The sequence below is a fragment of the Pleurodeles waltl genome, chromosome 10, assembly GCF_031143425.1.
Source record: "Pleurodeles waltl isolate 20211129_DDA chromosome 10, aPleWal1.hap1.20221129, whole genome shotgun sequence".
Taxonomy (NCBI): domain Eukaryota; kingdom Metazoa; phylum Chordata; class Amphibia; order Caudata; family Salamandridae; genus Pleurodeles; species Pleurodeles waltl.
In genome coordinates, this window is record NC_090449.1 from 257,247,615 (window position 1) to 257,267,392 (window position 19,778).

Sequence of the window (19,778 nt, forward strand, 5' to 3'; positions counted from 1 at the left end):
ACAACCATGCAGCCCATTGCCTAATGAAAAATGTGACTGGAAAAACAATCCTCCATAAAATGCAGTACTACAGAATGTGCCTATAAAATTACAACCAGCGCCTTTGAACTTATGCGGCCATTGAGGAACAAATTATGTGACATGGTTAACTTAGTTATCTGGCAAGGAAAGACAAATTATGAGGCATAACATGGCACATTCTGGGGTAGTATTATTTAAATAGTTGCTTATTTTAACATATACTAATATTGGGGGGGGGGGAATGTTTTACCGCATTTGTACTAGTTTAACAACAGTGACATAGCAAGCTGCAACTGAAAGGTGAAGAGCTAAACTTAACAAAAGTTTGCCACTCCGTGACAACACATGCAACATTTTTTGAGTAACTTTTGATGCATTCGTACTAGACACTGTGGCCCATATTTATATTTTTTAGTGCCTGATTTGCGCCGCTTTTTGACGCAAAAGCGGCGCAAACTTACAAAACACAGTCCCATATTTATACTTTTTTGTGCCACATTTGCATCACTTTTTGACGCAAAAGCGGCGCAAAATTACAAAGTACAATTATATTTTGGAAGTTTGCGCTAATTTTCCGTCAAAAAAGGATGCAAATGTGGCCCAAAAACAGTATATATAGGGGCCACAATTGTATTTTGTAAGTTTGCGCTGCTTTTGCATCATAAAATGCCGCAAATGCGGCGCTAAAAAAGTATAAATATGGGCCTGTATTTATTAGCTGAAAACTGCATACTACGAGGCAGATTGGGGGGTTATGTGTCAAGAGCAGTAAATCAATAATTATGCAGAATTATTGATAGTTGGCTCCGGCGCATTAATATGGAGGACTCCTGGCAGCATCTGCTACTCACTTGTCATGAACTGCTCGAATTCTGGAATGGTATCATTCAGACCTAAAATGTACATCTATATTTTCAAAGTAACTAGATTTAAAGTTAAGATTAGTAAATCGCTACTTCATATAAAAAACTATCTCCTTGACATTTCAGTCCTTGATATTTTGGCTACAAACTTCTAGTATTTCGGTATTTCCTCTCGATGTTCGAGGAACCAACACCATTTGGCAATAAAGTTTCAATGCCACTGTTGTAGACATATTCATTTTCAAACCGGTATCCCCCTGAGATCTGATTCATGAAGTGAGTTGGAAAGGCTGTTTCAGAGATTCATACCGAAAGCAGGGTTTTGCCAATGATAGTTATGAGGTTAAAGCCATCCTTGCGCATGGTATTAACCTGCCACAAATCAATTTTGAAAGGGGTTGGTATGGAGAGCATGATGGTCAAAGCAAGCTAGAGAAATGAGTGATTACCCTTGCCTGGTTCCCACGGTTTTACTAACTACCCATGCAAGTTTGCTATTTTCAACCTAATTTTCAGCCACTGATAGTGATAACATACTAGGGCCCACACCTTGAAGGACATCTTTCTGAGTGTCCTAGTAACCCAACTAACTCCGTCCCCTGCGGTGTTACTGATGTTGGGGGTACTGTTAACTCAGAGAGGGGGTGTTAATATGGAATTACAAGTGGGACCCTGAGGGTCCTTTGGAAGTGAGGAGTTATGAGGGGAATCAGCAATTCCAGTCCCCAATCCCCAGAAATTTCGCATTTCCCCCAGAATTTCAATTGGATATTGTGTCCGCTTAAGCAGCAGAAGTCTCCAGGTGAAAGGCATTGGGTCTGCAGATTTTCCACTGACCTTAATTAAAATAGGGCCGGTAACATGATTTACTGGCCCGATCAGAATTAACAGGGAACTTTTAAATGAGGCTGAATTGTTGCCAAAGTCCAGGTAATACATGTTTATTTCCAAAAATGGTGTGCACCCAGAATATTGAAGATAAAATACAAAAATAAAAATATTGAGAGGTAAGTCAAGATTTTCTATACCAAACTTCACATACATGTACTACATCGTACTTATGTTTTCAAAGTACGTAGATGTGGAGTTAGTAATAGTAAATCTGTATTTCCATATTTGCACTTCCCTCTCGATATTTTGTCTTATAATATTCAGTCTTTGATATTCTTGTACCACAATATTTTTGGTATCGATATTCAGTAATACAACCTTCAAAAATGGCCACTTTCCACAGTGGAACGCTTTAGTGTGAAACGACAATACTAGCCCTTTTTAGGTCGAGCGTGCAAGCACTTTGACCTGTTGTAAGTATTTTGGGCTTTTAACCACACCCATCATTTTTATTCATCCTGGGATTGCCTTTCAAATCACTTGATGTCATTGGCAAATGCTTGAAGTTTGTCCCGCCTTTAGTCTATTTTTGTAATGCCTTGCTGGCTGCCACTGTTACATGGTTTATTGCATGATTGCCGGTGTGCGAAATATTTTTGTCTTTTGTCTCTCCCCTTCGTACTACATGATGGCTATGGCTCTCACAGCGCGAAAAGGCACAACAGCGTGAACTCGACTGGCAGTATTGCAGCGCTGGTCACATTGTTCACAGTTACCTAGTCAGAGTTATTTCTTCTGGCTCCCTCCTTGAAACACTTGAAATTGGTAAATGCTAAAAGTAAAACTGAAATCCTCAAAGCGAAAGCAGCTGACCCAGCACAGGAGAGAGCCAATACTACATTATTCACTGCACTCTGGAAACTCGCCCATGATACTTTGCAGGGCATTACTTTTACAAAACATGTTTGCTCATAACTCAGCATGTGGTGGTCCTAAGACAATGGGACCACCACCAAAACGTTCAGAACAGCACACTCTTTCTGTCTGGGTCATCTTTGCATCCTCACGCGAGCTTAGTGGGGACTCCACAATAATAACCCCTCCCACCATTCAGGGTCTTTTTAAGTGCTTTCAAGCTGGAACTTTTGTTTTACAGCTGGGAACAGCTTGTGTTTTAAGGGTCTTGTTTGTAATATCATTGCTATAGGCCTGCTACCCCTGAAAATGTGGAATGCTCTATGACCTTTATTGGCGGAATATATGGTTACACTGCATAATTTATTGCCATTTTCTTTTTGTGTTGTTATGCCCTCTAGGGGCTAACTATATAGTTTCACGACCATGTTTCTTACAACTGCTATTTTCATTTTGGTGTCCTCTAGGGGCTGTTCTAAGCATTTCGGTCATATCAACATTCTAAAATATTTGTGGCACGAAAACTTGCCCCATAATGTCTTGCAGGGCATTAATTTTACAAAAATGTTTTGCTCATAACTCAGCCTGTGGTGGTCCTAGCACAATGGGACCACCCTCAAAACATTCACCACAAGGTGCTCTTTCTGTATACGTCTCCGGATCCCCACACTGTGTTACTTGGACTCCAAAATATTAGCCCCTACCACCATTCATTATCTTTTTAAGCTCTCTCATGGCTGGAACTTTTGTTTTACGGCTGGGAGAAGTTATGTTTGATTGCCCTTATTGGTAATATAATTGCAATAGGCCTGCAAGCCTTGAAAGTGTGTAATGCACTATGTTTTATAGGGGCTACATTTATGGTTACACTGCATTACTTTCTCCCATTCTTTTTTCAGGTGGCTATGCTATATAAGGGCTGAATGTATGGTTAAAAATTATATTTTTATTGTGGTGTCCTCTAGGGTCTGTTCTGAGCATTGCAGTCATCATACTATAATATGTGCGCATGGAAACTCGCCCAATAATGCTTTGCAGGGCATTACTTTTACAAAACAGTTTTGCTCATAACTCAGCCTGTGGTGGTCCTAGGACAAAGGGACCACCTTCAAAACACGCTTTCTGCCTACATCACCTCTGGGTCCCCACACTAGGTTAGTGGGGACTCCAAAATAATAACCCCTCCCACCAATCAGTGTCTTTTAAGCTTTCTCATGGCTAGAACTTTTGGTTTACAGCTGGGAGACGTTTTGTTTTAAAGGCCTTGTTTATAACATCATTGCAGTAGACTTGTTAGCCCTAAAAATGTCCTCTAGGGGATAATAATATGGTTACACTGTATTACTTTCTCCTGTTTTTTCATGGAGTTATGCCCTTTTGGTGCTGACAATATGGTCACATGACCATATTGCTTATAAATTATATTTTGTTATGGTGTCCTCTAGGGACTGTTTTGAGCATTACAGTATAATGCCAAATGTTTATTTCTGATAAAGGTTTATAGCAATGGTTCCCAACCTTCTGACTTCTGTGGGCCCCCACTTTATCATTACTGGAACCTGGGGACCCCACTGAATCATTCATTGGAATATGGGGACCCCCCCACTGAGTCATTACAGGAAGCCGGGGACCCTGGCCTAAACATTGTTGATGGTTTGAACTGCAAAACAATACAAAAAAACTACAAAAACAAGCATTGCTTCAAACACATACACAAATGATAACTCATTTTATTTAATTTCCAAACAAATAAAAAAATAGGAAGGTTGGACCTTTTCTAAATTCATCTGAAGCCCCACATCGTCCTTTCTGTTTGATGCACCTGTACTCCCACAAATCAATCTGAGGATACTAATCCAATTTTTAGCCTCCAATTTCAAATTCCTTGACAATTAAGGTGTTTTAAAACTTACAATTGCACATTTAGGCAATTTATTTATATACACTTTATTAATATATTAATATTAGTTAATTTTCTAAGGAGTCGCAGACCCCCAGAGGATGTTTGCAGACCCCCAGGGATTCCCAGGCCACGGGTTGGGAAACACTGTTTTATACGATGACTGTATATGTTTTAATAATCCCTCCTTATTACAAATATGACCATGATTCAGGCCATCATAACATCCTTATTACACTATGACTGTTTGAACACTCTGGATATGTCTGGGTGACCCTTCTATATTATTTCTCCTCTGTGGCTGTCTAGTGTCTCTTTTTGGGGGAATTGTGTTAGCCAGCCAGCAACTCTGATGGTGGGGTGGTGAAAGTGGTATTCTATTGGAATTAGCATGGCAGATGTAAATTAGGCTGCTAAGTGGCAACATTTTCATTTTGTGCTGCAGGTAGAGGAAGAAGGTAAATGGAAGTGTTTTAGGTATATGTTGAGACATTGGAATTATATGGCAGGAAAAGATGAAATTATGAGGCAGGGTGGACCGATTTATGTGGAAAGAAATGTCCAGTTATGAATTTACATTGCCAATTGCTCTAACTCAAGCAAATGCTTGTTTCCCATTGGCTTGACATCTACAATGTGAAGGACATCTGAGATGTTATTCCTTAGTTGCATCAGGCATATGAAAACGTGTGACTTTTATAAACTGATATATAATAGTTCAAAGGGGACTCAAACAACTGCAGAGCTTCACGTTGCAGTTTTCTAAGCTGTTAACAGTGTGTCACACATTATCTCTGCAGAAGAAAAAGAGCATTCCCCATGACAATTTAACAATGGTTTGGGGAATGTGGTACTTCCCCAGCACATTCCAGCGGATAGATTTTCCTCGTTTTTTGCATACCACAGCATGGACGTCGTTTGGTGCTTGTTAACACTGATGTCAACACAAAATTAGATTTAACACTGATGCAAACCTTATCACGCATTCCTGCATTCATTCTCAATGATGCAAATGCCACCTGCAGTTAATAAACATTGTGGACAGTCTCCACTACATAAACACTGCCATGCATTTCACAAATCCATCAGTGAAAAATCAGAAATCTAAGTTTCCTGCTACAGTTTGCTTGGTACACATTTTCAGTTTTTAGGGCAGTCATACAAATAGGGTATACTTGAAAGCCTTTGCAAATCATCACCCCCCCCCACCCTCACACCCTGCGTTTTCTCTTGAGCACTGTGAGCAGGCAGCATTCTGGAGGAGTAATGTGGCATGGGGCATGTGCACATTTTTTATTTTCTCTTTCTACATAAAAATAATTGTTCTTCCCTAAAATCCTGAAAATATGGGGGGTCTTATGTGAATTTTACACCACGTTTGCACACTTACACAAATAGTTAAGACTTTCTGAATGTTTCTGAACCACCATAAACCTCTTATTCCGTAGGCGCAATAATTTTTAGTTCTCCAGACAAAATGACATTTTACCATTTTGGTACTCTCCTTTCCCTAGGGGTAGGCCTTATTTGATAGTACTTGATACCTTTAGTTCTAATTATGCATCCTGTATGGTGAGGATCTCATACTGTGTGAAACCTTGCTTCCACCAATCACCTGTGGGGCCCATTCACTAACACATGAGTCTTTGAGATAGGACAGGCATGTATAATCAAAGTATTTCCTGTGGGCCAAAAAAGTGAACAGAAAAAAGGCAGCAAGCACAACCAAAACATTAATTTCGGGTTAGCTTAGACATTATGGGGCACTACTACCACAGCAATACTACTTCACGGTATTCACTTTGTGAATTGGCACTTTCGTCTTTCACGTTGAAAAAACTGCATTTCATAATCGGATTTTCCTTCTCCAGTGCCTATTGCAAACAGAACCAAGCAAAATAATAATCTTCAATGGACTCAAAGAATCAGAACAAAAGCAACACCAGAGATGTAGAGGCTGCAGCCATGGTGAGTTATGAAATGCAAATACCGGGACAAAGATGGGCTCCTCCGGGGGGGGCACCGCTGCTGGGATGTCCAACTTCAGCCACGGGGGCTTCTTCCTCTGCAGGGAGGTGCTGTCTCGCCGCGCTTCGCTCATCTTTTCTCCTGTGACTTAAAATCTACCTGGGAAGGGAGAAGATGAAATATGATTTTGGTTGCAATATAAATGATGAAACAATAATAATAATAATAAAAGTAGTGGTAGTAATTATGATAATAATAATACTACTAATAATGCTACTAGTAGTAGTAATAATACACCTGCAGTTAGTAGTACTGTGGCAGACATTGTTTTAGCAGTGACAACAAAGCTAGTTTCATAGCTCAATGGTCTTAAAATGTCTGGATAACCATAAATAACAAATCAAGTCGTAAGTTCCATTTGTATATCTTTTAATCGTCTGACTTCACGTAGGGCATTGTACGTCATCCGTCAGCACGTAGTATCCGATGTGGTTCCCACGCTGAGGGGAGGATGCTCTGTGCAGTGTTGGGGCTGCGCTGGTGTGTCTCCCCACATCTCTCTCTCCCCCCCCCCCCCCCCCTCAGTGGCTGCTGATTCTTGATGCTAACATTCTCTCTCCCCCGCAGTTCACGTCCCAGGTGGTGCTGGTCCCTTTTCAGGGTTAACTCGATGTGACTGTATTAAGTTGTTTCATGTGGAGTTTGGCATTAAGGGTTCACGATACACAGACAACTGTTTTTGTGGAAGGCGGGCATGCCCTTCTTTGTGTGCCAGGGACGTGATGCCCAGCTGACACTATTGGGGCCTCCATATGAAACTTTAAACTAAGCCCGCTTGCTTTTTCATCGACCTGCAGCATTATAGATACGATTAGTTTTATTCAGGAAGTGACGACACATCTCTTCAAGGGGCGCTGCTCTCTATCACAGTCGAACTGATATACTTCCTGCCTCGTGCAAGCGATTGTGTCATTCCTCGTGCTCTGGCCCTCGTTTAGTGCTCCCTGCAACCCAGCAAGGTTTGCTCTTTGTATCACTAAATACATCGAAATTAGAAAGTTGTTGTAAAAAGAATCCCCGGTTTTCATCAAATACCTTGTAGTCTTTACTAGTTAAGTTAAAAAAAAGGCCCACAGATACGAAAGAAGCTGACAGGAGCCATTAGCTAAATCATTCATAGGGCCTCCCCAGAGTTGTTCAATGCGTAGTGCACGATCAGCAATAGTTATAACGTGAATAGTCCGATATTTCGGAAACAAAATTGTTTTCCGCGTCTATTAAACCAACCAGGAGCGTAGCTTTGGGGGTGGGGGGGGGCGGGGGGGGGGGTGTATACCCCTGATAAATTTGTTTTCTGATAACTAGTTGGGCACAGGTGTTTTCAGTGAGGTATGTTGCGGGTCTGTCGGATTTCACCAGGACTTTTAACATCCACACAGACAAAAACGCACACACACTCCCCCTCTCTGTTCTGAAAGTCCTGGCTTATGTTAGTTTACAAAATATTGGGTTTTCTCTCCTTAGTACTCCATCCAATCCGCAATTCTATCTCCTTCCACTGCCCCTAAGGCCCCTGTCATGCTTCCATTTTCTTACGATAATGGCATTACTCCTAGTCCTACTCCCTCGCCTTCCTTTTAACCAATGAGGCCTCCCGCCTCCCCCCTAGACCCTCCCTTCCCCTTTCAAACCCCCCCCCCCCCACCCTTATCCCCTCCTGTACAAAAACCAAGCCCAAGCTGCAACTCGGACAGTCCGTACCGGGAGGGTGGGAGGGAACGGAAAAGGAAGGCGAGGGAGTAGGACTAGGAGTAATGCCATTATCGTAAGAAAATGGAAGCATTACCTCCCTTCCCTCCCTCGCCTTCCTTTTAACCAATGAGACATAGCAAGAAAAACACACAGGAGACATACATCGAGTTGCAAGACCTTTATTTAATATCCTGCACCAAGAACATCCCCAAACATTATCTCATAGAGGATAAGACCCGGTGACCTAACACCGACTCCAAACTACCCAAGTCCGACAGCCTATAATGACGCACAAACGTCGAAGGAGAAGCCCAAGTGGCGGCACTGCAAATCTCCACCACCGAAGTCCCCTGAAGCTCTGCCACCGTCGCCGCCATGCCTCTGGTAGATCTCCCCTGAATCCCTAGAGGAGGAACCACCTCTTTCAAGGAATGGGCCAACAGAATCAAAGATCGTACCCACCGACTCAAGGAAGCCGTGGAAGGTTTCTCACCTTTGCGCGCCGGACCAAAATTAACAAACAGTGAATCCCCTTTACGAAAAGGAGCCACCACCCGCAGATACTCCAACAAAACCCTACGTACATCCAACGAATGCAAACGGACCTCCTCCCTTGATGAGGGATTCGGACAAAATGAAGGAAGGATGACCTCCTGCCTGGAATGGAACAAAGAATTAACTTTTGGAATAAAGGAAGGCACCGGAACCAGAACCACCCTATCGGGAAAAATCTTACAAAAAAGGAAAGGAACATGCCAATGCCCCCAATTCCCCCAACCGACGAGCCGAAGTAATGGCGACCAAAAAGAACGTCTTCAAAGATAGATGTCGCAAATCACAGTCCCCCAATGGTTCAAAAGGGGCCTCCGTCAACACATCCAAAACCAAGGACAGATCCCATGAAGGAAAAGAACGTACCGGGCGAGGAAATAAATTAATAAGCCCCTGAAAAAATCTAGGCATCAATCGCCCTTCATCCTGAAGATTACGCCACGGGCCTCTAAATGCCTGAATAGCCGCCCACTGTACCCGAAGAGATGCCACTGACAACCCTAAATGAGCACCGTCCTGCAGGAACTGCATCACCTCAAAGAGAGAAGCGCAGGTAGGATCCAACTCACGACTTAAGCACCAAGACGAAAACACCTTCCACTGTCTACCATAAGAAAGCAAAGTTGATCGTCTCCTTGAAGCCAGCAAGGTAGAACTCAAAGCCACCGGCACCCCTAGACATGTCAACCCCCTCCGTTCAACTTCCAAGCCGTCAAGTGTAACCTCCTCTATGACCTCAATGGGAGGCAGGGAAACTCCAGGGGAGAAGGACAAAGAGGCAGAGGCCACATCCTCCCCTCCGCCATCAGCCTCAACAATGGGAACCAATTCGCCCCTGGCCAAAGTGGCGCAATCAGGATAACCCTGGACCCCAGATCCCTCACTCGTAACAGAAACGCCCTGAGTAGTTGAAACGGAGAGAACGCATATAAAAGGCCCTGCGGCCAAGGACATGACATCCCGTCCACCTCCCATGCTTGGGGACACCGAAACCGGGAGCAGAAGCGCTCCACTTTCGCATTCCCTACTGACGCAAACACATCCAGCACTGGAAGACCCCAAAGCCGAACCAGATGCTGAAACAGAGACTTCCGGAGAGAGAAAAGTTGAGAGGAAGGAATCACTCTGCTCAGTAGATCCGCCCGAACATTTACCACCCCCCGAATGTACGTAGCCCTGAGAGAAGGAACCCACTCCTGAGCCCACACAAAAATCTCCCTGACTAGATTGAACAGAGCCCTCGATCTGGTCCCCCCTTGCCGATTGACATAAGCCTTGGCCACTAAGTTGTCTGTGCGAACCAGAACCGCCAACCCCCTCAGGGAATCCTGGAAATGGACCAGAGCCAGGAATATTGCCCGCAATTCGCGCCAATTTGATGACCGACTCGCCTCCCAAGGGGACCAAAACCCCTGAATCTGAGCTGACCCCATCCATGCCCCCCAACCGGAGAGGCTGGCATCCGTCGTCACCACCACGGGTCTCAGAGGCGATAAAGACACCCCTACCCTCAGGTGGTCTGCATCCAACCACCATTGCAACTCTCTGTGAATCAATCCGGACCCTGGAACCCTGTCCTTCAGAGAACCGGACCCTGGAGCCCACCTTCTCAAGAACCACGTCATCAAGCACAGGAGATGGAAACGTGCCCAAGGAACCAGAAATATCACTGACGCCAAATGACCCTGCAGTCGCAACCATAGAAGAGCTCGGGGAGCAGACAGTAACAATACCTTCTTTACCAAAGCCTGGAGTGCATCCAACCTTTTTTCGGACACAGTCACCAACTCTAGAAGAGTCTGAAACCGAGCCCCTAGAAAAACCAGATCCTGGGACGGCACTAAGTCTGATTTCTCCCAATTGATCAAAAACCCGTGGTTTTGCAGGACCCCCAGAACTTAGGCCACCTGCCTCTGCAAAAGGTCTTGTGAATGGGCATGAATCAAAATGTCGTCTAGATAAGGATGCAGAAACACCCCTTCTGAATGAAGCAAAGCCACTAGAGGAGCCAGCACTTTTGTGAAAATCCGAGGAGAAGATTTTAGACCGAAAGGCAGAACGCAAAACTGAAAATGGTCCTGACCCACAGCAAACCTCAGGAACTTTTGAGAGGATCTTGCCACAGGCACGTGTAGGTAAGCATCCTGCAGATCCAGTGACACCAGAAAGTCCCCTTGTCTGACCAATGGAAAAATAGTCTGAATGGACAGCATGCGGAAATGCACTGTCCTGATCCAGGTATTCACCTCCTTTAGATTGAGCACAGGCCGAAATCCCCCTGAAACTTTCTGTACAAGAAACAAGACCGAATAAGTGCCCTGGCCCCGTTCGTCTAGCGGAACGCGGGAAATGGCCCCTTTGACCAGTAAGTCTCGCACTCCGTTTAACAGTGCTCTTCTCCGTGACCCCCTTGAAGGCAGAGGTGTGGGACGTACCCCTGAATCTGGAGGAACCACAACAAAATCTATGACATAACCATTGGTCACAATGTCTATTACCCAATGATCGTCTACACTGTCCTCCCAAGCTGAAAGAAGTGACTCAGTCTTCCCCCAACCGGCCCTCTGCCAGGCCCACAGTGATTGTCAGGACCCCTTCTTGAAACCACCCCGGGTCGCAGGAGCAGACTTCTTAGGCGAAAAACGCGGCTGAAAACGTCGTTTCCTAAATGAAAAGGATTTAGCATCCCTAGTAGGAGAAGATCTGGAATGCTTCTTCCACCCTTTACCCGAAGAAGAACCCCCTTTATAAGGTAAGGCATGCTTCCTCTCCTTAAATGCCTTGGAAAGCATGGACGGCAATTGCTCTCCAAACAGGTTACGGCCTTCAAACGGCAGTCTCAACAAGGCCGCCTTCTCCCCTGGATCAGCCTTCCAGGAACGCAACCAGAGAGACCTACGAGCCCCAATCAAAGACCCAGAAGCCAGAGCCGAAGTACGGACCACATCAGAAGACACATCAGCCAACAATCTGGCCTGCTGCTCCATACCAGCCAGGAGCTCTGAACATTCCGCCCCTTCCTGTACAGCTACCGCCAGTTTATCAAAGTCTTGAACCAATGAATGTGACGCATAAGCAGAATAAATCCCTGCCTTCAGCGCCAGATTCTCCGCAGCAAAAGCCCTCTTAAGACCCGAATCCACTTTACGGTCTGTGGCATCCGTAGGCACACAATCCTCCGGATTGACTGCCGTTTTGCCAATTAGAGTAGCCAAAATAGAGTCCAGGCGTATTGAAGGAGGCAAAACCTCCTCACCCTCAAGTAAGTAAAGTTTCTGAAGGAATCGTGGAACTTGAGCCTTCTCCACATCCTTCCACTCACGAAACACCATATCCTTCACAGGTCCATGGAAAGGCATGGCAAACTTTGAAGGTGTCTGATATTGAGGAAATAAATGAGAATCCGAGGTTGTAGGTTGAAACACTGGGAAACCCAAATTGTCCCGAACATGTGCCATCACTTCCCACATTTCTTCTCTGGAAACATATCTCCCCCCAGATGACGTTGATGGGGCCTCATCCTCACTCTCTGATGAGGATTTCCTTGCTGCTACCGATGAGTGCGCACGCTTAGGCTGACCAGACCTGGCCACGCCAGCTTGCAGTGCCCTGGTAACAGCTACCTCAATCATATCCTGCACTTCCTCTCTAGACATGAGGGGAGTACCCCTGTCAGGTACCTGTGGGTTCTCAGGAAGAGCAATGCTATCCTCACCTCCCTCCTCCGAGGAGGAAGAAGAGACAATCCTACGTCTCTTTGCTGGAGCTTTAGGCATGGTAAACCATCAAAAAACACTGACTTCCATCCCAAAAAACTACCCTATATAAAGGACCCCGGTCCTCCCCCAACAGGGCTCCACCAATCCTTAAAAAGGTCAACCTCCTTGTAACATTTCATAAAAACCACGGGCCGAACGCCCGTCCTACCTGGAAGCAACACAAAAATCGAAGTTCCTCGGTTCCTCGTGGCTCCGCGGCGCGGAAACCCGGAAACTAACGCCCCAGCCACAGAGGAGCGGCTGACCCCGTCAGCCCGCCCCCAGTACACGCCTCTCCAGCAGCCATGCTGCTCGTTCAAGACGCGACCCAGCCGTAGCACTCCTCGCGGAGCTCCGCGTCCCGAGGAGCGCCTCCTTCGACGACCTCCAGGCCCCGCCGTGCAGGTAAGAAAAGGGAAAGAGATACGTCTAGCGTGGGCTAGACAAAAGAACAGGAGGGGATAAGGGTGGGGGGGGGTTTTGAAAGGGGAAGGGAGGGTCTAGGGGGGAGGCGGGAGGCCTCATTGGTTAAAAGGAAGGCGAGGGAGGGACGGGAGGTAATGGACCTTGCTTGTCCTAAATGTATTCTAACATTAAATGCCAGTGTAATTGTATGGAAAATCTGAGCCTTCCCCCCCCCCCCCATTTCTTACAGACCAAGATACGCCCCAGAGTCAACCTTTCTTTGCAGAATCTTCTATCTCCATGACTACGTCCTGATATTCGCTGGCAGGCATCACTCTGAAATCTCACTTAGTTTGTTTTTCACTGTTATGCATCCTGATCACCGTCCTTTAAGAAAACTGAGCCCTCTTATTCAACAGCCATTTCACTCTGTCTTTTTGTGCATGGAATTATTTAATTAATTTAAATGTGTTACTTGTCAGATAACCATTTTCTTCTTCAATCATTTTGGTGCATTTTTCTGTGTTCCATCTTGCTGAAAACATTCTACTTCTGGGTTTTGGATCTTAAATGTATACATTTTTGCCATGGGTTTATTTTATAGTGATATAAAACTGCACTTGTTGTCACCTTTTCGGTTTCCTACTTCTTTGAATATATAGTTGTAATTTCGCCTTTGGCACTTTAGAATCTATACCAATTTTCACGGAAAAGAATAACATGGTTCATTAGGTTTAATAGCTGTAAAGTCCTCTCAATTATTTGGGAAATGTGAATAATCAATTGAGATATTGCCTTTAAATGTTTTCCTCTTTCTTTGTTCCTGATTTTTCAGAATCCTCCATAAAAGTCCTAGATTGTTGGTGAACTGATGGAATCGTATACACTGATAACATTCCATGTTTGAAAAGAACCTTGCAAAGTGCAAACACAAGTGGTGGAATTCTAGCGCATAAGGCAGAGGGGCGGGGAAAGATTCATGATCTCTACAAAATCAAATCCGGTGAAGGAAGGGAGAGGGACATTGATATTTTGGTTCAGGGACAAAGGATTTAAGACTTTCGCTGGGAGTGCCAGAAGAAATGCTCCATAAAGAGTTGGGTATTTAGTAGACCCGGGGCAACAAGTTTTATTTCACTTGCATAATTTACGCCATTCTACGTTATGCAAATTGCATGCAATATGGAAAAGTACGCCACAGAAACTTTTCCTGCAATTTTACGCCACAAACCAGTCCCTTTTGCCAGTATCATGGGTGACTTGTGGATGCAAGGTAGGTGCTTGCTTTAAATTTTCACTCAAAATACCCCAGGGTGCAGCTAACGTAATTCACACATCATTTTCAGGAAAGTTTGCATAGTGTGGCACCATCATGACATAAATAACAAGAGTCATTCCCCTGATCACAGGTCATACCCACAAAGAGGATTCACACAGATTTCGGTGTTCTAACTTTACTAGGTATAACATGCGCTGCTAACAATCCACAGTAATTAAATTACTGCAACTTATCATTTCACCTTCAAATCGTCCACACGTAGCCAAATACAACTTTCACCCTGCCATTACTGGTGGAGCCTTGCTAGTCTTGCAACTTACTACAATACAACTCTGTTAAGACAAGTGCTGCTAACACCTGACTAACTACCTATCTAATTTGTTTTCAGGTCTGGTTTGACAGCTGTCTGCAAGACGTTGCCCGTTCTTTAAAATACACAGAGTGGGCGTTGGCTGTAATCATTATACCTCTCTCACCTCATGCACTTGGCCATTTAGTGTATCAGTCCTCCTTTTTCAGAGAATTTGCACTGTAATGCATGAGAGACTTTTTAACATCAGAAAAACATTCTCAGTCATCTCACATTAGTTTCTTTCTATCACGCCTACATAGCATACAGAAACTAATCTTTTGCTGTAAATTTGTATTTATTGCAGCGAGTTTAAAAAAAAAAAAATTCTGTCAGGCCTGACTTGCCAGTCATTATCACACCACCTTTATTATCACCGTCAGCACCACCACCACAACCACCTACACTGCCAGGACCTTCTCAACCAGTTACCAAGCCACCATTATCATCATTATTACCAACACCACCCTTATCACCACCACAGCATTTGTGCATTCCTGTGTTAACAAGCTTTAAAACATAAAGGTCAAACCTAATGGCTTTGCCAATGCTTGTTATTAATGGCTATACCAATGCTTGTAATTTCTGCCAATCAGCACAAGCAGGCAAATACTTGGTTCACACAACTGCATTTTAATGGTATACTTCTACAATATGCCACACACTCCTTTTCTGTGTTGGTAGACACAGCCACAACATGTGAAAGAACGTTGCAGTCAATTGCAAACATCTAGCACAGGTTTAGTGTCGCTGCTCAGCCTTTCATCCTTCCAATGTCAACAGAACTAGCATTATTGTGCTATGAAACAGTAACTCCTGTTACATACAGCACTAACACAATCATGAAACTGGCATGGGTGCTAGATACACAACAGGCTGTTAATGTTACGCATAAGAGGCTGCTGCTTTGGACAGCGTCAGGAAGTATACATGTGCACATTAAAGAGGAGAAAGGAGACGCCCCTGAAGCACTCCGGTGCTTCTCTCTCTGTTGCTGAGGCGCTGCACGGTGATTTAGTGGGACCAGCCCCACAAGGACAGGATGATCCAAACCCAGACCTTGCGCACAGCTTTCCTGCAGTCTTGCGATCTAGTAACTGGCTGCTGATGACTGCTGCAATCAGAGCTTAGGACAATAATCTGTCCTCTTACTCATGTACAAGATGTCTCCTCCTATTCCAAACATCTGCCATTTGTGTATACCTTTTGTACGGCCTTGTCCCACCCACAGAAGTCTAGGGGTCCTCTTTCTGATGAATGTGGCCGGGCTTTTGTCTGTACACTCATTGCGGCATGTATCACTGTGTAGGGGCCGTGTGACGATTCAGGGATGATTTCTGTTGGTTTACGGAAATAAAAAACACATTATGGTCCTTGCTGAATTCTTGGAAGTGCGCCTTTGTGTCAGGGTGAGACACTGTAGGGCTCGCCTTTGAATAACACTCACATGGGGAACGGTGCCCAAAACTAGGATTTAAAGATTGGCGGATTGCCCATCATTCCTGAGGGTGATGGAGTCCACCCTGACAGAGTGCTGTCCACCACATCTAAAGATCACTGCCGGCCAGCGATGACCTCTGATCTCCTTCAGCAGAACTGATGTCAGGGTGACAACTCTGAAGGCGCTGCAGGTGAGATGTGCAGCCGCAGCTTTCCAGGGGGGGCTCACCAAGCGTTTTTGTTTTTCAAGAAAACCCGTGTTAATGACCCCCACACTCTGCAATCTTTCAAGAGTGGGAGTTATTTATCTTTTTTTGTATGTTAGAAGCCGCCAGCCTTTTCCATCCAGTGACAGGCAGGAAAATACGTCATACTGTCCACTCCACATCGGGTGGGTTGTCTGATGTTCTTACTCTGACGCCCCTACTCTCCCGGCCAGCGCGCCGGAGTACGCTTTCCCATGGGAGTCACGGGAGGCACCGCTGTCAGGGAGATGGGGGTCTGCCTGACTCGTACCAGAGGGGGGGCCTGAGGGCCTGGCGGACGCGGTACTGCGCCACATGCGCCATCGGAATCTGCTTAACTTGAAGGCCACCTTATGTTTCTTTTCAACCATTTTCAACGTCTTTCCCCCGGATAAATGTTGACCAGTTTTTATCTGGTGACATGACTCTGGGGAGTAGTGTTGATGTGTGGCTATAGAAACAAAATGTAAAAAACCTATTTTGGTGTAAAGTTCAATTTGTGACCACATTGGGTTTTACAAGTTACTCAGAATGTGGGCTTAAGAAGGAGACTGTGGCCCTCATTCTGACCTTGGCGGTCTTTTCGCAAGACCGCCGAGTTACCGCCGCGGTGAAGACCGCCGACCGCGGCGGTATGCCGCTGTGCGCATTCTGACCGCTGGGAGCGTTCCGCCGGGAAACCGCCAGCAGCCACACTGGCGGTCGGCGGGAAAGTGGAGACTGGTCAACCTCCACCGCCACGCCAGCAGAACACCGCCCACAGAATTACGACCCACATTTCTGTGTGGCGGTCTTCTGTTGGCGGTCTTCTGTTGGCGGTCACCTCCCCATGGCTCCCGTCGCCTCCCGGAGGACCAACGCACAAGGTAAGTTGATCGTCCGTGAGGGGAGGGGGTGGGGGGGTGTTGTGTGATGTGGGCGTGCATGGGGGTGTGCGTGTGAGTGTGTAGAGGGGGTGTGTGAGTGCGTGTATGCGGGCGGGGGGTGCTGCTGTGTCTATGGGTAATGTGTGCTGTTCGGCAGGTGCGCGTGTCTGCATGTATGTGTGCGGGTATGTGTCCCCGTTGTGTATGTGTGTGTAGGGGGTGTGTATATGTGCATGTTGGGGGTGTGTGCATGTCGGGGTGCATGTATGTGCATGTCGGGGTGGGGGTGGGGAGGGGGTTCGTACCACCTCTGGGGGGTGGCAGGGGGGTGGAGGGTGTGGGGGGAGGACTTGGGTGGGTAGTGGGGGGTGGGGGAGACCCCTATCAGTGCCAGGGAAGGAATTCCCTGGCCCCGATAGTGCTTACCGCCATGGTTCGCACGGCGGTTCCCGCCCGCAAGAAACCGCGGCGGTAGGCAGGGTCATAATACCCTTGGCGGTCTTGGGACGACCGCCGGGCCGGAGTGCGCAAACTCCAGCCCGGTGGTCATGACCGCCGTGGCGGTCGGAGTGGAGAAGTGGCGGTCGGTCGCGGCGGGGACCGCCGCTGTCAGAATGCCATTTTTAATACCGCCGGTCTGTTCGCGGTCCGACCGCCGTCTCTCCGCCGACCGCCAGGGTCAGAATGAGGGCCTGTATCTTATAGATCAATAAAACAATTCATTGGAACATTAACAGTTCGAATTTCAGGATGTAATACACATTTTAATTATGGTAACAAAAGTTTTGAGACATCTGTAAAATGTTTGATCGAAAAAATGGGTAATTCATTGGGAGCATTCCATGGTCACATCTGAGCCAGGAGAAATGAAGTAGCACTGATAATCACAAAGGAAAATACAAGATGTGAGTCAACAGAAAAGATGTGGCCCGGTATTGTGCCCCAATACCTATTCAGTGGAGAGGGATTTTTAAAACCACAATGAGACTTATTTTCAGAGAGATGTTTACTAAATTAAGGCTTGATAATCTCGGAGTGATATCCAAAGAGTGATGCTGGAAGAGCGCCAAATGGCTATATATACACTGCACATGTTGTTAATACAGGAGTCCAGTTTCTTGTTCTTACCCCACAACAGATAACGGAGAGGTCTCTGCCCGGGGACCGCGCATTTATGCGGCAGAGAAACTGAAACAACGGAGAGGTCTCTGCCAGGGGCCCACGCATTTATGCGGCAGAGAAACTGAAACAACGGAGAGGTCTCTGCCAGGGGCCCGCGCATTTATGCGGCAGAGAAACTGAAACAACGGAGAGGTCTCTGCCCGGGGACCGCGCATTTATGGGTCAGAGAAACTGAAACAACGGAGAGGTCTCTGCCCGGGGCCCACGCATTTATGCGGCAGAGAAACTGAAACAAAGGAGAGGTCTCTGCCCGGGGCCCGCGCATTTATGCGGCAGAGAAACTGAAACAAAGGAGAGGTCTCTGCCCGGGGCCCGCGCATTTATGGGGCAGAGAAACTGAAACAAAGGAGAGGTCTCTGCCCGGGGCCCACGCATTTATGCGGCAGAGAAACTGAAACAACGGAGAGGTCTCTGCCCGGGGACCGCGCATTTATGCGGCAGAGAAACTGAAACAAAGGAGAGGTCTCTTCCCGGGGACCGCGTTTATGGGTCAGAGAAACTGAAACAACGGAAATGTCTCTGCCTGGGGCCCATGCATTTATGCGGCAGAGAAACTGAAACAACGGAGAGGATTCTGCCTGGGGACCATGCATTTATGGGGCAGAGAAACTGAAACAACGGAGAGGATTCTGCCTGGGGACCATGCATTTATGGGGCAGAGAAACTGAAACAACGGAGAGGATTCTGCCTGGGGACCATGCATTTATGCGGCAGAGAAACTGAAACAACGGAGAGGATTCTGCCTGGGGACCATGCATTTATGGGGCAGAGAAACTGAAGCAACGGAGAGGTCTCTGCTCGGGGCCCGCGCATTTATGAAACAAGCAGTCTCATATGTTCTTAGGGGAATCTGTTAAAAAGAGCATTATACTTATACACCATAGAAACATTTGAACTCTTGAACCTTCACTGAGGGTTCCCACAGCCATGGCCCCACAGTAATCAATTTTATATTTTTTTGTTCAGATGAACTGAGGGTTGCATGTCACTATATTCAGGTCGTTAACATTGACCTACAAAAATCACATGCTCTATACTGCCAAGGTATATGTATACAAGGAATTATACACTTACTTTTCTTAACTCTTTATCTTCTAAGCTTGATAATGATACATAGGTTACAAGATTCGATCTGTTGTGAAGGGCGCAGAACACCCAAACAACAAGCTTAAATAACTATGAAGGTCGATAGATGCGCCATACACCTTCCTTAACTACAGTGGCCATTGATGGGACATCAAGATGCAAAAAGCTGTAAGCGCAGAGGGCTGGAGAGCACTTCCATGCTGCCTCGCAACAACAAGGCCGCAGAAATACGTATTTAGTTTATTTGTATTGCAGTTTTTCCCACTTTGCACCACTTCACAGCATTGTTTTGGCAAGAAGAACACAATTAGAAGGTGCCCACAAAAAGCCATCAAGTCATATCATGTGCTTAACAACATCCAAACC

At 45.9% G+C, this 19,778-nt stretch overlaps 1 protein-coding gene across 2 annotated transcripts in view; it reads right to left on the reverse strand.

Annotated features, from left to right (window-relative positions):
- RHBDF1 (rhomboid 5 homolog 1) overlaps positions 1-19,778 on the reverse strand; it is a 337,002-nt gene that overhangs the window by 221,308 nt on the left and 95,916 nt on the right. Inside the window, exon 2 of one of the 2 annotated variants that reach the window (XM_069210376.1) lies at positions 6,521-6,657. In XM_069210376.1, coding sequence (XP_069066477.1) covers positions 6,521-6,631 — 111 coding nt within the window. In that variant the 5' untranslated portion in view covers positions 6,632-6,657. The remainder of the gene's footprint in view (positions 1-6,520; positions 6,658-19,778) is intronic. The other variant, XM_069210377.1, reaches the window with a different exon arrangement.